Source organism: Gambusia affinis, linkage group LG06 (assembly GCF_019740435.1).
Source record: "Gambusia affinis linkage group LG06, SWU_Gaff_1.0, whole genome shotgun sequence".
In the NCBI taxonomy this organism is placed as follows: Eukaryota; Metazoa; Chordata; class Actinopteri; order Cyprinodontiformes; family Poeciliidae; genus Gambusia; species Gambusia affinis.
This window is the reverse complement of record NC_057873.1, coordinates 30,510,114-30,530,956: the sequence shown is the minus strand read 5'-3', so window position 1 is coordinate 30,530,956 and position 20,843 is coordinate 30,510,114. Positions and strand designations below refer to the sequence as shown.

The following is a 20,843-nucleotide window of genomic DNA, read 5'->3' as shown; positions in this document are numbered from 1 at the left end:
CTACTCATTTAAATAAGTGTGTTTTTATGCATCCTGTTTCAATATGATATTTGTAACTTGCTGTTTTTTGTCTTTTTATCATTCTTTTTACTTCAAACTGACCTGAAGCAGAACATTTATTAGATGACATCTTAACATTTAGAACAGTATTTTTGTTTTACAGTATTAAATCTAATTTATATCCCTACATTGAAAGGTTTTAGATCAACAACGGATGTCTTGCTGTTTCAAAAGTTTCTGCTCATGATTTTTCTGATGAGTATTTATGAGGTAGGTCAGAAAAGGTTTCTTTGTTTAGGTGTTTTGTTGTCAGTACATACTAATTTTTTAGTCATTACATTAAAGAATAATAATAATAATAATAATAATAATTTTGTTTTTGTTATGGTGTTTTTTTGCTAAACTTTTCTAAAATTATATTAACAAAAAAATTGAGGGGTGGTGTACCCACGTAAATAAATTACAATAAAAATGGTTCAGAGTTGCACAAATTCTGGACATTTTACCACGTTTTTTTCTCCCCGTTTGACCCAAATCTTTTCAAATTTTGCAAGCTGCACTCTACCTAAAAATGTAATTCTTTGCCTCCTATATAAACCACATATGATCTGATGCCAGTCATCCTGGGAATAAAAATGTATATAAATATTTTAACATTTGAACCTGTTTTCAGCTGTAATAACAGCTGAATCAAGTCTATCCAAAAGCATAATTTTCTGAGGATATGTGATGTGGTTTCTGGTTTGGGTTCAGAAGTAATTCTGATCCAGACTAAAGCAAGTTCGTCATGATCTCCCAATACAGCCAGAGCTGCTGGTAGTTGACAGGGTGCTCAGCCTCCCACACCAGCGCCGCAGCCTGCCACAGCTGTGGAGCTTGGAACGAGAGCTCTGGATAGTCGGATGTGGAAAAAGAGGAGGAGGGAAAGTGAAGTCGAAAAAACGCGTTTGTCTCTAGTTTCACTTTAGCTACATGACCCGGACTGCTTTGTCCCACGAGCGCTGACTGATGGCCTGAATGGGGCCCTTTGAAGCAAGCTCCAGTTTTAATTAAGAGGGTTTGCCTCGCTTGGGCTGCTGATCTGTGAAAGCCACAGGGATAAATATTGAATGGGGTTCACCCGCTGGTTACTGCGCCCGAGGGATAAACAGGTGCTTCGGAGGGCAGATATTTGCCAGGGCCCCTACCTGTGCTCTGTGGTCATATCTGGAGAAGGGGTGTTGGGTGTCAGGTCTTCCAAGGTAGTGCCTATTGAAGCCCACCCTTTATTGGAATGAATTCCAAGCCCTCGAAAGCTGTGGAATGAGGAGCATATTGGTGTCCAGTCAGAGGCGCCAGCAGTGCCTAGGTGATCCGCTGCCTGTGGCCCCTTGGTTCCTTGTGACCGGCCCCTCTGGAGTGTGAGATTTCCATCTCTCAGGTGTTGGCCAGGAGTGCAGCAACAAAGAGCTACCTGTGAACATTCTGAGGTGTTCAGTAACACCACTGACCTCTGTTCTGTCAGTTCCACAAGCAGTAGCCACTGTGGGCAGTATGCTTACACTTGGCAACGTGTGTGTGTGTGTGTGTGTGTGAGAGAGAGAGAGAGAGAGACAAGAACACCCCCAGTGTACCAGCAGTTTTAAAGCCAACAACAGCATGGTGTGTTTGTGTTACTATAAAGCATTCTGTTTGAGTGGCGGCAGGAGAACCGTTCTGCAGCGTTGTGTTTTCCTCCATTGCCAGTTGTCTGCGTTCTTCTCATAGGGGTGTCTGCTTGGGACTCCGTGGCCACGCTTGAGACCTTGTTGTCTTGGCATCTCGTGAAGCAGCCGCGTAAAAAGATACTCTTGTGTCAGCTGTTTCCTGCTGCAGCTTCTGACAAGGGCCTCTATTCATCAGGATGCCCCTCTACGCTGCCCTAAGCTCCCCATCCTCCCCCTACCTGCCAATGAATAAGTAATTATTGGCCATCTTGGTGCAGGATATTTGGATAGCTCTATTTAATGTGGCAGCAGCAGGTAAGGTGATCGGGCCTTAGGCCCAGGCTGTGGAGCGTAACTGTTTCAGAGAATGGTAACTTGAACTGGTGTTGGGGCCCTGAGCACCTCTATTTGTTTTTCACATGGGCTCAGGGGTCGTTATCCCTCTTAGTTCTGAGCGGCAGCTCTCCAAGAGTGCTATCTGGCCTACACTTCACCACACATTGTAATTTTTGATGGGCAAACATTCTTGGAAAATCTGAGCCACTGGGTAACTGGAGCTTCTTGTATGTCATCAGAAGTGTTACTTTCTGATCCCCTTGATAAGTAGCAAAGCCAGAACCAATGCATGACATCACATACCATTCATTCTTGTGTGGAATCACTCTTGTCATTATGGAAGACTTATCAATAAGTGTTGGCTTAAATAGAGAGTTATGTTTAGTTGTTATAAACAAGAATGGTATAGCGCTGCAGTTAACAATTACTATAGTATATGATTATTCAACTGATTATTTTGAGGATTTATTGATTAATTGGATAAAAAAAATTGTTATAGTCTGCAGATTTTCATTTAACCACTTATGCTTATTTTAAACAATATTAGAAATACATAAGAACATTCAAATAATTTGGTTATTTTATTAAGAATATAAACCTTTTATTACCCAAGTGCAAAAACAACTTTAGTGAACACTTGATCATTTATTACAAACAATGCATCTGCAGCTAAATACGTTAACAGCTATTTCTGCTGGACTGAACATCAAAATAGTGTAGAACTGCATGTAGAATATGCGTCACCCACATGACGCCACACACGCTGTCTGCCATGCGCCCTGAACAATGTAAACTGAGATTCATCGGTGAAGAGAACACCTCTCCAACGTGCCAGACGCCATCGAATGTGAGCATTTGCCCACTCAAGTCTGTTACGATGATGATCTGGAGTCAGGTTAAGACCCCGATGAGAATGACGAGCATGCAGTTGAGCTTCCCTGAGACGGTTTCTGACAGTTTGTGCCGAAATTCTTTGGTTATGCAAACCAATTGTTTCAGCAGCTGCCTGAGTGGCTGGTCTCAGACGATCTTGGAGGTGAACCTGCAGGATGTGGAGGTCCTGGGCTGGTGTGGTTACATGTGGTCTGCGGTTGTGAGGCCGGTTGGATGTTCTGGCATATTCTCTGAAACGCCTTTGAAGACGGCTTATGGTGGAGAAATGGACATTCAATGCACAAGCAACAGATCTGGTTGACATTCCCGCTGTCAGCATTCCAATTGCATGTTCCCTCAATGCTTGCGACATCTGTGGCATTTTGCTGTGAAACAAAACTGCGCATTTCAGAGTGGCCTTTTATTGTGGGCAGTATAAGGTACACCTGTATGATCATGATGTCAGATCAGCATCTTGATGTGGCACACCTGTGAGGTGGGATGGATTATCTCAGTAAAGCAGAAGTGCTCACTATCAAACATTTTGACAGATTTGTGGACAACATTTGAAAGAAATGGTAATATTGTTTATCTGGAATGAATTTTAGATCTTTGAGTCCATCTCATGGAAAATGGGAGCAAAAACAAAAGTGTTGCGTTTATATTTTTGTTGAGTGTATTTATAGATTTATATCTAGGGAGAATATATACATATACTTTAAATATTAAAACATCAGCAATTTTCTCAGCTTTAATTTAAGCTGTATTTTATAGAAATCGCTATGATCATTTTGCAACAGATATCGACTCCCATTTGCACAGTCTGGTTTTGCGTACATGATTCAGTGCTAGCTGCAGGAGAAATCTTACAATCGCTAAAATCTGATACCACTTAATTTATGTTTTCATTTTTTGAAGAAGGAAGTTGTGCTGGTCTTCTTTAGAGGTTTTGTGTCAATTCCTTCCGTAGTTCTTGGTGCAGCGCCACCACAGGCGAACGGGGGAAACAGGTTTTTCAGTTAGCTTGGATTGTTTGACACAGTGCCGTGTGAAAGAGAACTGCACCAACTGAAAATGTAACAAATGCTGCAGTTTTGGTCCCCAATCAAACCAAATATACGGACCATCAGGTGTGGAAACACCCTTAGTGTGTTTTTTTTTTTTTTTTTGACTATGTCAGAGTGAAGAAACTATGGTGTAATGTGATCAGACATTGCTGTCAATTAACAGCAAAGACCATTAGGGAAGAAAAAATAATTTTCTTTTGACTTCTTCATTGAATGTTTTACCACTGTTTAATGTTTGTGTACTTTCTCTGTTACTTCTCAGTCTATGTTGGTTTGTGTTTGTTTATAGTACATGCAACCAGTGCCAGATATTGTTCCTAAATATGCTATTTGTGAAAACCGACTCACCTTCAAACAGTCAGAAATTTAGAATAGTTATTCCTGTGAATAACTGAACAGTCAAAGACTGCACCACTTAAGAGCTTGACTCATTAGTAATATCAGTTTCATAAGCTCTACATTTTACCTGTGAGCAGGGAAAAAGAACTCACTTCATCACTGGGCATCCAATTATAAAGCAGCTAGATTTTCTCAGTCACCACAATGGTGGCCTATCATCTTTCAGACCTAGTAAAGGTCACCTGGTAGTGAGTGACAGGATGCCTTATGTATAGATACAAATTCTTTATTCTTCTCAGTGTGTTTTTTTTCTAAAGAGTATACAAGACCTTCTGTCAGACTGCCTGTTCATGCCATGAATAATGTTGCTGTGTCGGTACCATTTGTATTATAATTCCCAGGGAAAGTCGCCATACTTTCAGTTTATTTATGTTTTAGCCACAATGTGCTGCAGCATTCTCTTTGATATCTATGCCCTTTCAATGAAAAGGTTTATGAGAATTTGGAATTATCTGGAATCAGTCCAAACAAAATTATTTTGAGATAGTTGTTAAAGCATCAGCTTAAAGGCAAGCAAGGCCAGACTTCAAAAATGTAATTAAAATTAGGGATGAAATGATGTATTAATTATTAAAATAATTGTCAACTAATTGAGGGATCAGTTAATTGTTTACTAAAGTTAATAGACTAAAGACGTTAACTTACTGACAGAAAAACTAGCTTCTGTAATCTGACGAAAACTGGTTTACCCAGAGTATTTTGGCTGTAGGCGAGGCTGAGACAGATGTGACTTGGGAACTGGTTACAGTAGCATCACTGACATTAGTACACCTTATCGGCTTTTCAGCAGAGTACAAAAGCAGTGATGACTGCAGAATCACATGTGAGACAGAAAAATATATGTAAAATGAATTAAAACTTGTCTTATTTAATAAATTTACAGTAAATAAATATGTTTACTGTATAATCTCATATCTTCTCTGCTATGTGTAATTCAGCAGGGCACAGGTTTATGCCACCCAATTCAGGGACAGTTGTGGAGTCAGTGTCACAAATGGAAAATACAAAGTTTCCACTGACAGGGATTCATTTGGTTTACACAGAAGTTGTTTATTCTGTTTTTTGATTTCTTTAAGAGCATTTTGATTGCGGGATGTGCTGTGGTGGCACAGGGGTTAATCCCAACCCACATAAGGAGGCCTTAGTCCTCGACACGGCCGTCGCATGTTCAATTCCCGGCCTGGCAACCTTTGCTGCATGTCTTCCCCCTTCTCTCATTACCCATTTTCCTGTCAATTAACTATCAAATAAAGGCCATTAGAGCCAATAAAACCTTAAAAAAAAAGAGCATTTTGATTGTTTGCTCATCTAATCTTGTTGATGGGTTTTGAGCACTTGATAAAATTGGACAATAAAATGCAACTCTATTATTGTGATAATTTTTAACAAAAAATATGACTGAATTTTGTAACTGTTTTCAATTGTAGGCAATCATTGGGCAAATATACAGACTCATTCCATAAACTACAATATGACTAAAAAGTTAATTTTTTAGTTATTCCATCGTCAGGAGAAAGACGTTATATAGCTTAATTAGACTACTGACGTTTTATCATCATTACATCTCTTAAAATGTTTAATACTTGGTAAAAGGTTATTTTCAAAAAGTACTTTTAATCTGATGTATGTCCTAATTTATTGAATAAGATCGTATGGCATTCACATTTAAGTTTTGGCATTATTCTTAGCACAAAAAAGAAGATGAGTTGGACTTGTTTGTCCTGCAAATACATTTGCTGTAACGCTGGTATTCTATAGAATTAACAGAAAATAAAATGAAACCATGTTGAACTCAAACTATAACCCATTAGAAATCAGTGTTTTTCTCTGTCCAGTCCTCCGACCCCTGCTCCCACTGTCCGTGTGCATCAGTCAAAGACAACTTGAAGAACAAGGACAAAGACAAAGATGGCAGCAAAAAGATTCCAAAGATTTTTTTTGGCACACGAACCCATAAGCAGATCACTCAGATTGCTCATGAGCTGAAGCGCACCGTTTATTCCGGAGTGCACATGACTATCCTTTCCAGCAGAGATCACACCTGTGTCAACCCAGACGTGGTGCCGCATTTCAACCGCAACGAACGCTGCAAGGATCTGCTGGAGGCCAAAGATGTGAGGAAGGAATCACACACACACACGCACGCACACACACACACCTACACACATATAGTAACAACTCCAGGGTTATTACTATATGCTAGTCTTTCACCTTCATAAAAACGATTAAAGACTCATGATGTGTTCAGAACAAGGTTATTAAAATGAGCTAAAACTAAGCTGAAACAGAACATTTTCTCATGAATGAAAACAGTAATTAATGGGAGAAATCTAAAATTAACTGGATCTATATTGTGCATTTTCAAAACTAAAACATACTAAAATTATAGATCTAATATCCTTCAGTCTTGTATTTATGAATTGATTTATTAGCCTTTTGTACTGATGTGAAATAAAAACTCACGACCCATCACCGCTATACTAGCAGTTTACGTCAGCTGTTGGCAAATTATGGCACTCCACAATCCTCCTGCTGACACTTGCACCAGTTGGCAAAATGGTGACAGCAAAAGTTGGGAGAAAACACCTGAGTAAGTTGGTTGTTCAACAATTCCATAAATTCTTTGAAAATCTTCTGTTGAGTGTTCATCACAGTACAATACTTTGGTTAATTTTTAAGAGCATAATAAAAAATGTCAAAGTATAAAAAAAGCTAAAACTACTACTATAACTGATAAAAACTAAAACTGAAAAAAATATTAAATAACTACTAAAAATTAGCGAACACTTTCTAAAATCTGGTTAAAATTGACAAAATGTAACAAAGTCGCAACAAAATAAAAATAAACAATAATCAAAATCCCAAAACTATAATTACCTTGGTTCAGAATAGTTTTTTAAAAATTACATCAGGAGATAGATGCACTTTCTCGACTGCACTCAGGTTAGAGTAAACTGGAGCTCATAGCCTCAGAGAAATTTTGTACAATTGAACCACATGACAACTTTTGACACCTTAGAATGTCAAAAGCCATTTTTCTGAGACATGATACACTTGTAACCCCCTACTGTCCTGAAGTTCAGGCGCCTACTGTAATGAGGACAATTATGCTGTCAATGGAGGCGTTCGCCTTCCAAGGCAATTGTCTGACTTTGTTATGAAAAGAGTGGCCCAGAAATAACCCCCATTTGGAGGAGTTGTTACCGACACCCTGTATCTCCTCAGGGTCTGGTGCAGTCGTTGTCATGTTGGCAGGCCATTTGGACACACAGCAGTTCCGCTGCTTGTTTTCAGGGTCCTCTTCGCTCAGAGCTCTTCTGGACATCCTAACAGTAGCGGAGGGCTGTTAATCCGCCATCATCAGATCCTGTTTTGCCATCCAGAAAGGGTTCATTGTCACTGTTCCCATGTGGTATGTCGTTTAGAGAAGAAGACAGTTTCATCCTCTGTGATTGTTGGTCTGAAACTGTGTACAGTGTTTTTGTGACAGTGACACCTCAAGCAGTTCTGGGTAGGAGACCTCTGATGGCAGGAATTAGGACCTGGTACATTAGATGTTGCTTCTTAAAATTGCTTCACTATTCTCTACATAAATGTTTGGATGTGTTGCTCCAAACAACCCATCTATATTGGAATATTATTATAGTTAGTGATAATGGATGTAAAGTAAGATCCAAACTTGTGATTTATTTAATAGGTCCACTTATCACTCAGTGTTATGCATACTTGTACGGATTTATTTAAAAAATATAAAAAAATATAAAGATATTCTCTTGGACAAAGCTTTTTCAGTTTTAGTGTTACTCTCTCTTGTAAATTAAGTTAAGTTCAAAATACTTTGAACCTAAGTGGAAATTAAATCTTGCAAATTATATCAACCAATTATATTCAGAGTCATTGTGAATGGTGATGCTGTGGGCAGTAAAGATCTCCAGTAGCAGTCAGTCTAGTCAGTCCACAAAACTAAAATAGCCTCTGACTGATGACTGTTGCTGTTTGACAGTCTCAAGGCTGTCATCACATGCTAACAGTTTAATGTCCAGGCAGCTGAGATAATATTCCACAGAAACATGTCCTGAATTACACCATAAATTGTTGGCAAGCTTTGCTAATCCACCTCATTTGCTTTTCCTCTTTAAATCTCTGTCTGACTGTATGGTTAGAAAGAGAGATGGAGTTGGGAGCTTAATGTTTGCCAATTATGATCAATTATGCATCACATATGTCCAAAAGTGAGAAGAAAAAAATCCCTCCATTTGTGCAGCTTTCAACACCAGAGGGAATCACCATCCAAACCTGCAATGCCTCAAAGAAAAAACAAACAAACAAAGCAAACTAAAGTCAACAAACGAACAAATCAAAACTAACATAACAGAGCAACTCCAACATGCTGTCCCCATGAATGGAAAAATTCTAGAATTTTGGAAATCAGAAATAGTTGCTAACTCGATACTATGGTTAGTTCATTGCTATTGGGTCAACTCCAACAGAGAGCAAATCCACAGAGGAACTGGGGTCAGTACTAAAATAATAGGAGGAACCAACTTCACCTGTACTCATAGCCCTGCTAAAAACTTGACTACATCACAACAGCATAGTGTTTACCACATTTTATTTGTTCATTTGCATTATTTTAGGCATCTTAAAAAACATTGTTTTCATTTAACAGGAATTTATTGCTTGTTTTTGGTTTAATTTCTTGCCCAGGTGTTACAGTTTGTAAAAATAAAGCAAGATGTAAAACTTTTGGTTAAAACCACATTTTTCTTTTATTTCAACATGCTTGTATTTCAGGGAAGGTCATGCAGGTTCTACCATGGTGTGCAGAAGATGCGGGACCAGCACACCCTACAGTGGGTCCATGGGCTGCGTGAAGCCTGGGACATTGAAGACCTGGTGTCTCTGGGGAAAAGGCTCCGATCCTGCTCTTACTATGCTGCTCGGGAACTTATGCAGGATGCCTCCATCATCTTTTGTCCGTATAACTACTTGCTGGATCCAATGATCAGAGAGAGTGTGAGTTCCAATGGAAATGAACAGTGGAAGAACCATGAAAGCTGCAGATCAAGAACTCCTCATCACATCCTAACATATAATCAGTTCTGTTCTTATTGTCAATATTTCTGGAGCAGATGGAGATTGACCTGAAGGGGCAGATCTTGGTGCTGGATGAGGCCCATAATATAGAAGACTGTGCAAGGGAAAGCGCCAGTTACACCGTAGAGCTCAGCAGCCTGCAGACGACCAAAGATGAACTGGATGGGATGGTCCACAGTAATATTAGACGCTCCAAGCACGAGTCTCTCAGGAACTTCTGCTACGCCCTGATTAAGTCAGTGTTTGAGGGAAATGTACCATCTTCTCTCTCTCAGAACCTGAGCTTTATTCAGAGTTTTTTGTTGTTAACTCAGCTGGATTCAAGAGAGCCAGGTGCTGCTGTCTGAACGAGGGTTTGAGAATGCCTGCAAAGTCTGGAGTGGAAAGGATATACTGACCGTTTTCCACAGCTTGGGTGTCACATTTGACACCTTCTGTAACATGAAGGTAAAAAAAAAAAAACTACAGTTACTGAATTTAAAGACCTCTTATGCTTCCTTGAACAATTTAGGGTGGGTCTATGTCAGGGGTGGGCAACTCCAGGCCTCGAGGGCCGGTCTCCTGCAACTTTTAGATGTATCTCTACTTTAACACACCTGAGTCAAATAATGAGGTTATTAGCAGGACTCTGGAAAACTTGACTGCACTTAGCAGGTGATTCAGCTGTTGGATTCAAGTGTGTTGGACCAGACATCCAACACACGGTGTCCTGCTTTGAGTTGCAGGTCACCGGCCCTCGAGGACCAGGATTGCCCACCCCTGGTCTATGTGCTACACAAACATGTTCATTACAGTTTTTGCACAAAATCATGCTTGATTTTGAGATGTTATTGTGATGTTAGTCTGGTTAGTTCTGCCTATTTTGAGCTCCTGTTTTAAGGCCTCCTTTCACTATACATCCAAATAAGCTGCTGAAGGCCACAATTCTATTCCTCAATGTTTACACTCGCACATGAAAATAACTGCTAATAGATGCATGACTTTTATTGGCTTTGCGATCCCTCAGCCACTGATCATTATCAGCCCATGTGTGATCGTGTTAGCCGATCATTGTTTAATGTTACTGATCACAACAACCAATCATCAGTACCCCTACAGAGGCCCTGTGTACAGCGTATTGCCCCCGTTCCTTCACATTGAGCAAGCGTGCTGTAGCCAATCCTGAACAATGTTGAGTTGAACCGTTGAGAGTGATGTGAAGTTTGCATCTTGGAAAAATACCTCAAGGGAAATGCACGTTAAAACGCAGCAACCCAATGAATTTAATGTCACATTTTAAAAAAAAAGCATTTGATGACATATATAGGCTGAGTTCAGAAAATAAGACGACAAGAGAAACAATTAAAGCACCCCACAACTGTCAACAATGAGCTTAACAATCAGAAGGCTGAGCAAATAACCCAAAAAATAATTACGTTTATTAGACTAGAGGACCAGCCTTTCTGAGGGGTAGAAGATGCTGTTTTCCATCAAGTGCTCTCACTGTTGGACTGCTGCCGCGTGCTATTGGGGCACAATATTTCACAGAACTAGCACAGTTAGATCCCTACCAGGCAGTGGACTCTCACATCAAATGTATCCTTAAAGCTGCAGCATCCATCTATTCATCATCTTACACCTTTATCCCTAGTGAGGTCACCAGGGTTGCTGCATGGTCAATAGGTGAGAGGTGGGGTCTCTCTGGACAAGTCGCCAGTCCATCACAGAAGCTGCGCCATGTAACTACAAAAACAAAAAAGTTTTTACATATACTGTATATTACAATTTTTGCTATGTCTTAACATGAGGCAGGTAATCTATGAAAAGAATTGAGCTCCTCTGCCTTCTCTCTGTGTTCTGCAGGATTATTCCGCTCAGTCAGATTTGATTTAGTAACTTAGAATTATTTATTTTAAAGCAACCTGCATTTGACTTTGAATGATTGCTAGGTGACGGGCTGGGCTTCAAAGCCCACTGGCTTTGAGGTGCACCGCTAGGTGAGGAGCAGAGCCTGCCTTCCAGAGGTTTTGAAAGTTGAGATTTTTCAGACACCAAAAAACTGGCTGTGTGTGTTTATTAAAGGCTAAGCCTGTTTTTAGAAGCAGTAGAAACACAAATGAAAGAATAAAAACTTGCAAATTGTGAATTTTGCCTAATAGGTCCCCTGTGAGAGTGCATTAGAAGTTGAAAGTTTAAAGCTCTTTGGAGCAGCTTGGATTAATTGCTCTACTGTATATCTGAGACAGCAAGACCTGGCGTCTGTGTTGGAGAAGGAGGAACGTGTCGGTTTGGTTAACGGCAAGGAGGACATGGTGCAGGTCCCAATTATCAGCGCATCTACAGCAACTGTCCTGAAAAACCTCTTTATGGTGTTGGATTTTCTCTACAGGGACAGCTGCCGGTGAGAGACCAAATTTGACATTTTTGAAGTCCTTCGGGTTTCTTTGGTAACCAGTCGATCAGGAGGTTTGATTGACTTTGTCTGCAGGTTTGCTGAGGACTACCGCATTGCATTGCAGAGGAGCTACGCCTGGACCAATCAGATCCCGCCTGACGTTCCTGATGCCCAGGGCTTTTTGGTCCGGCCTCGCCACCGACACCGTCAAAACACGCGGGTCAAAACGGAAGTACTCACGCTGAGTTTCTGGTGTCTCAACCCTGCTGTGGTGAGATGTTTGGCATGTAAACAGAGGGTGTTATTGCTGAGCTGAAGAAATGTGCTGATTTCAATGGCAATAAGAATGTTTGTTTCCCTGTTTTTTTTTGTTTTTTTTTGTTAAATAAAATTTAACTCTGAACTTGTTTTTATTATTTTCAGGCTTTCTCTGACCTGAGTGGGTCAGTGCGCAGTATAGTGCTGACATCAGGAACACTGTCACCTATGGGCTCCTTCTCCTCTGAGCTTGGGGTAAAATTCACCATCCAGTTAGAAGCCAACCATGTGATCAACAAATCCCAGGTTAATGAGATTTTGGTACCTGTTCTTACATGTGATCATGAATAAAGCAGTGATTGTTTGTTTTTATATGGAAACCTATTAACACTACTTGATTAAATTGACTCCAGAGATAATTGCAAGACTTCTATTTTTGCCAAGTACATTTTTTGCCCAGTAGATGTCACAATGTCTCCAAGTGATATAAAACCCATTCTGAATAAGAAGATGGTGTGCCTTACTTAAGAAGTCCCTTGAACTTGTATACATATATATATATATATATATATATATGTTATTGTGTGACAGAATGGACATTAGAAGTATTACACCCCCCTCCCTTTTTTTACTTTACTTTATTTAAAGACTTCTTTTGACCGTGCCTTTGGGCTGCACTTCCCCTGCTTGAGCTGGGATGCAGTTACAGCAGTTCGCCACCAGTTGGCACATGGAGCACAGTGAGCACTCCTGATTCAGCGAGCCAACGGCAATATAAATTTAGTATAATATTCTGGTCATGTCCTAGGTGCTCACTGTCTGTCTGTGTTAACAGGTAAATATCAATGCTAATTACATAAATTGTCTTGTTGAGTGGAAGTGTGCTAGAGTAAAGTAACTAAATGTTTATGTGTAAGTTTTGAATGAGCATTTTGACCTATATTGTAAATATTTATTGACTCAGCGAGCCAACGGCAAATTTAGTGCAGTAACGGCTGGTCAGCGGAGGCGCTCACTGTCGCTCTTGTCTGTGTTAACAGTGTAAAGAAAATAAAGAACCTGCGAAAAACACACTGTCTAATCATTAAAGTGTGCAACAAAATTAATGGGATCAGCGGTGCTTCAGTAAAGAAAGAGAGATCGTGGCACACCAGCGATGGAGTTGGAGCAACTGCAGGACCAGCTAAGTAAGGCCCTAGTGCAGTTGAAAGTGGACCAGCTACAAGAGGTGTGTTTATATGGAAAAGTCTCAGCAGAAAACCAAACCAGGAAGCACAAGCTGATCAGTCTAATAAATACAGCTGTAGATACAGCTATAGATTGTGAGGAAGAGGATGTGGCTTGTGAATTCCTCAGCAGATTAATATCAAAAGCTAAAGAAGTGAGCAAAAATGAGATGTCACAGGTGGTCGATAATGCTGCGAATCAGGATAATGCTGCTCTTATAAGTTTGCAAGAACAATATGCAGCATTACAGTTAAGTTTCCAGGCTGCAACAAAGAAATTACAGGGAGAAATGGCAAAATTGGAAAACAAAGTGAAAAAACAACCTACCAACCCCATTGTAGCACATCCACCAGAAGTTACAATAAGAAGAGAATTTAAAATTAATGGCCAAATTGGAGAAAGAGGTCAGAGAGACAAACTGTCCTATTCAAACCTGATCCATCAGATTGAAATGGGCCTAAATAGAAATCACAGTGAAGTGGAGATCATAGAGGCTGTGGTCAGGCTATTAGCCCAGGTCTACCCTATGCTAGAGATCAAAACAGACCTCACTATTGCACAGCTGCGAACAATACTAAAGGGTCATTACAAAGAAGACAGCTCCACTGACCTGTACCATCGGTTAATTAACATCACACAGGACAGTAATGAGTCACCACAAAATTTCTTGTTTAGAGCAATAGAGTTAAAAGAAAGATTGCTCGCGGCATCTAGAGAACCTGGCTCTGAGGAAGATTACGGCCCAGAACTGATTCAAAAGAAGTTTCTGAGAGCAGTAGGAACAGGACTTATTAATGATAATGTTAAACACCAGCTCAAGAACTTCCTGGATGATCTGACAGTTGCAGATGATGTACTGATAGCAAAGACTAATGAGGCAGCTAGTATTGAATGGGAAAGGCAACAGAAGTTCAGAAGGAATAATAAAGATCTAAAAGGGAGGGGGGTGTAATACTTCTAATGTCCATTCTGTCACAATTGGGCTGTATATGACAGACCAACAGAAAGTAGTTCTGTAGTTGGATGGATGGAAAAGAAAATCAGCTTGTTTTAAAATTTTAAAACAATATAATCTCAGAGGTTATCATAGTGTACCAAATTTCTGATTTTAATCAACTTTTTTTCTTACTTTCTTTTCTTTATAAAACAATTACTAATGATAATGAAAATAACATGATTTTATTTCAGTCATCCCTTCTGGAAGTTGACCTGAATTCAAAGTCCAAATATATAAATTCTGTATAATATTCTTATGAAATGTCCTAGGTGTCCTGACATTGCTCTGAACTGTGGAAATCCAAAAAATGCATGGTTGGAGAAAAAAAAATATCCATATTTAAAAAAATATTAAAACTTCACAAACAAAAACTAGATATCAAAAGTATTTGCCACTGTTGCACATATGGAAACTAAAAATGTTCTCAATTTTACTGATTAGTAATTCAGTCTAAATCAGACTGGGTGGAGAGTTTCTGAACATCAGTTATTATGTCTTGCCACCGATGCTGTTGAATTTAGTGCTGGACTTTAACTAGGCCATTCTACCACACAAAGAAAAGCTAATTTGGCTAGCTTTTCACCCACTGTTTTCTGTTGTGCTTAGGTGTGGGTGGGCACTGTTGGTGCAGGACCCCAAGGCCGAAAACTCTGCGCCACCTTTCAGCACGCTGAAACATTTGCCTTCCAGGATGAGGTGGGGGATTTGCTGCTCCATGTCTGCCGGGTCATGGTCAAAGGCGTGCTCTGCTTTCTGCCTTCCTACAAGGTAAACACACCAGCAAAACATTCTTAGTTCAAAGATAAGAGATAGAAATCTAATTAGAAAAAGATGTACAATAAACCAGACTGTAATGGACTACTATTAGCCCATAAACACCTTGCACCACCTGCTTGAAAGGGCCAGGGGCCTTAAATGTTGTATTTACTGCAAGAGAGATTATGCATCAGATGCAACTGATCAGAAATCAACATTGACATATTTATTTCTGTTTTGAATGTTTAGTACATTTAATACTTTTTCTTTGTCTGGTCCAAAAGTTTAAGAATGGGCTTGTCTTTTGTAAAATGCCTTGAGAAAACATGCTGTGAATTAGTGCCAAACTGAATTTAATTGAACTGATAAAACAAGTGGAGCATTAATTTTAAGCTATTTGTTTTGGCTATTATATAATCACTATGGTGTTATCTGTTTTCTATTTCTATCTTTATGTAATATCTGCCCATGATCTTTTCTTAAATAATTTAACCTGGTGGTTCAGTTTGTTTTAATATCACTGCTAGGTCTTACCACTAGGAGGAGAAAGAGACCACACATTAATAATTTTGCTGCAACAAAGCACTTAGAACAGGCAGCATAATGGTATACTGCTGGATATAACAATCTAATTTTTTAAGCACAACCATATTTAAAAATTAATAGTTTTAAAAGAGCCAAACCTGAACTTTATTGGATTTGTTTGCCTTGCTAAAGTTCAACACTATCACATTATAATAGTCTCTCTGATCAATAGAGGTACTTGTCAGGTACTTGTTAAATGACATCATTCTGACAGAACTGTATCCTCTTTCAGTTAATGAGGACACATCTTAGTGCACACTCATAGACACTTTGTCCCCTTTGTTTGTTGCGGCCTTATCCTCATGAATAATGAATGTTCTCTGTAGCTCAGTTGTCACTCTGGTTTAGTGAAGACCAAATGAATTTCAGATGTTGTTGTATGAATTTGTCCAAAAATCACATTGCATATGCAGTGTAATTAAGTAGCATATATAATTTTATGTATTTAATATATGTAAATGTAAAGTTGTTGTTGGTGCTGATGTATCGTTCTCCTATGATGTAGCATACAGAGACGTGCATTTTGCACATGGCTGGTTTTAGTTTGGCCTTTGGCATGTTTTCATGTCTCATCTTGGACCAGTATTTCTGTGTCTCGTCCAGTGATCACTGGTTTGATTCGTCTGCAGCTTTGCTTGCTATCAGGTTGCATTCTCCAACAGCTTATGATACCATCATGTAAACAGCAAGGGAAAGCTAAGACTCAGGTTTGTGTTGTTTTCCCCTTTTACCTCCCTTTTGTCAGCATGCAGCACCAGCCAAGCAGCGTCTATGAGCCTTGGGATGTTTTTTTTTTTCTATTATTGATATTCATGTAGAAGTCTTTCCCTTCTCTATGCTGGTTCATAAATATTTAATCTGCAGTCAGCTCTTAAAGATAAGGAGATGAGGGAATATGAAGGGCTGGGTATTAATTGGAGCCCATGGAGGCCTTGGTGGTGCCACAAAGTCCCGTCTGCCTCTTGCTGTGTGTGGTTATGTGCAGGCAGTGGACATAGAGATGGTAAAGCATCTCAAGACAATTCTATTCACTACATTGAAGTGATGAGTATCAGCTCCATCCACACAGCTACCTCTGCAGTAGGCAGAGGACAGAGAGATGAATGGGTTTTGGGGTCATTTGTGTTTTGTTGTTCTGTTCTCATTAATCATGACACTGTTGTAGTGCCTCTAAAGATAGGCAAATTCTAAATCTATTAGGCATTGCCTATACATGCAAAGTTCTGCAATTCTGCTAACATTCCTACAGTTATGGTCATGGCCTTGCTTTCTCAAAAGTTTAAATCTGTTCTGTTTTTGTGGTACTTTAGTCTAAGCAGTAAATGTCTATAAAACCACAGCGTACTCAGCTGTCCAGCCATAGCCATCGAAAGAAAAGACCAATGCTTCACATAGTAAAGAGGGTGTTATGGTTAATTAAGAAAAGCAGGCTTTTGTAGAAGTAGAGGCATGAAGGGGAATACAAGATGCTTTTAAAGGAGATAGAGATAAGGGCCATTAAAGAAGTCGCCTCCCTGTCTGTGTGAAGAAGTGTCCGGCGCCTGGGCTCCACTGAGCTCGTGTCAAATCAAAGTCAAACTGGAATGCACGCTGCTCACCCACCAGCATGCACATCCAGAGACTGCAGCTGCACCTCTAATAATGTCTTAAATCAGGGTAGATGCTTTTTCTGTTTTTAGAGCAAATTAGATTGATGGATCACTTTGCCGAGTGTAAATTATCTCTGTTGATGTTAGAGCTGAGCTGACGTTTTATTTGGCTTTTTACCATGGAAACTTTGGATTGTTTTACAGTTGTTTGAGAAGGCTGGCATTTTCAGACTTTAAAAGCACTTATTAAATGAACTAGAGTAATCTGTTTACTTTTTAAGAGTTGTTTTTTCAGCGAGCTTTGAATGTACTAAACAACAGGAATAACAACAATTTCTGGTTGACATAAAATCTCCTGTTTTAGATATTTGAAAATGTCTTTTTCAAGAACTCTACTTAGAATTTGAAATAAATCTTTCTAGACTTCTGTCTGTGTGCAGTTATTAAACACTGGCAATAGGGACTGAGGTTACGTCACACTGTGTGAGAAAGGATTGGCTATAAAACTGTTTTTTAGCATCTTAGTTTTGTGGTTACTGCAATTGGCATAGTTAGGAATACTAACTAAAAATGGCCAACTTAGAGTTAAGAGTTATTTGAGGTTTAAAAGCTCGGCGTGAAAATGGTCTGGTTGCAGTAACCTGATGATTTTCTCTCCTACAATCCCACATCAAGGAGTCTGCTGGTTATTAATCATTTAATTCAATCACTTCTAATGCTCAAAGTCAAGTGACTAATTCCAGCCCAGAATAATGCTAATGGAATTACATGCTCTGTTCAACTTTCAGCTTGAGACCAAAAAGCCAATCACAAAAGCCATCCATAACTTATTCACAAGGCAGTTGCACATTTTTATTCATATGTCACCGCTAACTCTTTTGATAATTGGTCCTATCAGAACAATCCTGAAAATGAAAGTGCAAAATGCAAATAAGCAATTTATAACTGCTATTACTAGTACTATGTTTGGTATAGTTGGCAAACATATACTGGATAATGTATACTGGAAAAATATTATTATTATTTCTGTACACAGTATCACAAAAAGCTACTACGACTACAATAAACATTAGCTAATTACAAAAATTTCATACATTAAGTATGTCTGGCAGTAATGTGTTTGATAATGCTCATTAATGAATGCAGCAGAATATTTTACGTTGGCCTTAAAATTTTCTGCAGCTATTTCAAAAGTTTTTTAGTTAAGGTGGGAATTTGTTTTGGTTTTCTCAGTAGCTGGAGATCCAGCTGACTAACTGAAATTTGATGTTTCCAACAAACCCAAAGCTGTTAGTTTGTCCTTTTTTATTATTATTTGCTCATGTAATTATTGCTAGCCACATTACAATTAGCTACCAAGATTACTGCGTTTTTTCCTCATTGTAATCCCTTGCTTGGCATTCGAATTGGATATTGGAACTTCTGCTGCAGTAGTCTAAATTTTAAACACAAGACAGGTTCCCATTTTTTTATTCTGTGTCTGAAGATGGGAATGCCATAACTGGAACTTTGCATAAGTGTTCACAACAAACAGAGGACACATCTTCAGCCTGCACTTTATAGACCGAGTTTTTCTGATCACCACATGCAGCAACACTGCCTGACTGTAAGTAGACAAAACATTGTGTTGGCGCAAAAAATAAAAGAAAATAGAAATAAATTAAATAAAATCAACATGTTGTGCAAAAGGTGCTCACCCTCTCACTGCATGTGAGAATATGTCTTTGTCACACCTCTGACAAAGACACAAAGTCTTTGTCATACAACTGAAAGCACAACTGTGGGTTAAATTTGCGCTTCACCTGGAGCTGTGCAAGCAGATCAAATGCGGTGGCTTCTAAACTTGACTCATATCCAAATGTAGAATTCTCCAAAGAAACATGCGTCCTCACAGGGGCTTGATATAAATGTCGTGTGCTGTTTCAGTGAAAGCAGGCACGTGCGATCCACACCGAGATAAACTTCAGAGATCCAGCCGCAGTAATGTGCTAGGCAGCCAATGTGCTGAGGCGTCAGCAGAGTAATTGGTGCAGTGTGATTGAATCATGTATTTTTAATTCATTAATTTGACTTTAGTTTAAATATCTGGTATTTGATCATGCCTCACTCTCTGCTACAATTGGAAAATTTCAACAGTTTGTCAACTGCTCCACCAGAGAGAGCAAGTTTTTTTTATTTTATACAAATGTCAGGGATTCCTGACATTCAGAGGCTGCACAGTGGCGCGGTTGGTAGAGCTGTTGCCTTGCAGCAAGAAGGTCCTGGGTTCGATTCCCGGCCCGGGGTCTTTCTGCATGGAGTTTGCATGTTGTGCATGCGTGGGTTCTCTCCAGGTTCTCCGGCTTCCTCCCACAGTCCAAAAACATGACTGTCAGGTTAATTGGTCCCTCTAAATTCTCCCTAGGTGTGAGTGTGTGTGTGAATGGTTGTTTGTCCTGTATGTCTCTGTGTTGTCCTGCGACAGACTGGCGACCTGTCCAGGGTGACCCCGCCTCTGGCCCGGAACGAAGCTGGAGATAGACACCAGCAACCCTCCCTACCCCATTAGGGACAAAGGTGAACAGAAAATGGATGGAAGGATGAATGGATGGTCAGGGATTCACACATTTCCAAGCCAAAATGTTCTCTGGAAAAATCATATCACAATCTTATTTTTCTCTGCTCTGAATATAAACCCCGTATTCAGAGGCCACCTGTAAAGAAGGGAACTGTGAGAAGATTTTCACAGGAAGCTGAAGAAGCTCTGCAGTGTTGTTTTGAGGCTGCAGACTGGATTGCTCTGTGTCAGCCACATGGAGAGGACATCAATGTGTGTGTGATTGACTATATATACTTCTGTGTGGACAACACCATTCCCACCAGAACAGTGTGATACTTCCCCAGTGGCAAACCCTGGATCACCAGTGATCTAAAGGAACTTTTAAAACTGGAAAAAGAAAGGAGCCTTCAGGGATGGACAAAGGGAATATTACTAGTAATATTCTTTTGAATTACTAAAGTATTTTTGAATTTAATATAGGTGTCATATCCCAAAAATCAGAATAATCTTTAAAATTTCATTATTTCACTTACTCACTTCTCTAATGAAACACTTTTTATACACTTTATGTAGGTTAATTACAGACAGTGTAATTTTTAAGCCATTTATATTTTTAAAATTACAATGATTTTCTTGCAAAAACATAGTATTTCATATTAGAATATTACATCAGACCAGTACAAAAAAAAGAGAAAATATTTAGTACACAAGTGTGGACCTAATAATGTCATGTATGAATAAATGGGAGTTTTTACATATGTAGAGGCCCCTATTTCCAAACATTTTGATATTCTATATACTATAACCATTTGTCAAACAGTTAATAACAAACATTTAATTTCTAAATCATGTCAACATCATTATTCTTTTGAGTTGAAGTCCTTTCTTAAGCTGTGTATCATAGCAGTGGCTGATGTATTTGAAGTGTTCTGGTATTATCAATAGTTGCTGCAATGTGTAGAGCAGACGACAAGGCAAGGGTGGCAGACTGGAGTTGGCAGGTGGCTTCTTGCCACCAGTGGTGGCGTGACGGCTGCTGTGATATTTTGGGGCTAAATAAT

The 20,843-nt window shown here is 39.3% G+C and overlaps 1 protein-coding gene across 3 annotated transcripts in view; it reads left to right on the top strand.

Moving 5' to 3' along the window:
• The window catches only part of brip1 (BRCA1 interacting helicase 1), a 77,746-nt gene that overhangs the window by 5,907 nt on the left and 50,996 nt on the right, over nucleotides 1-20,843 (top strand). For all 3 annotated transcript variants that reach the window (XM_044119691.1, XM_044119692.1, XM_044119693.1), the window contains exons 7-14: nucleotides 6,196-6,474; nucleotides 9,155-9,376; nucleotides 9,493-9,692; nucleotides 9,772-9,904; nucleotides 11,683-11,837; nucleotides 11,925-12,102; nucleotides 12,255-12,395; nucleotides 14,920-15,081. In XM_044119691.1, coding sequence (XP_043975626.1) covers nucleotides 6,196-6,474; nucleotides 9,155-9,376; nucleotides 9,493-9,692; nucleotides 9,772-9,904; nucleotides 11,683-11,837; nucleotides 11,925-12,102; nucleotides 12,255-12,395; nucleotides 14,920-15,081 — 1,470 coding nt within the window. The remainder of the gene's footprint in view (nucleotides 1-6,195; nucleotides 6,475-9,154; nucleotides 9,377-9,492; nucleotides 9,693-9,771; nucleotides 9,905-11,682; nucleotides 11,838-11,924; nucleotides 12,103-12,254; nucleotides 12,396-14,919; nucleotides 15,082-20,843) is intronic.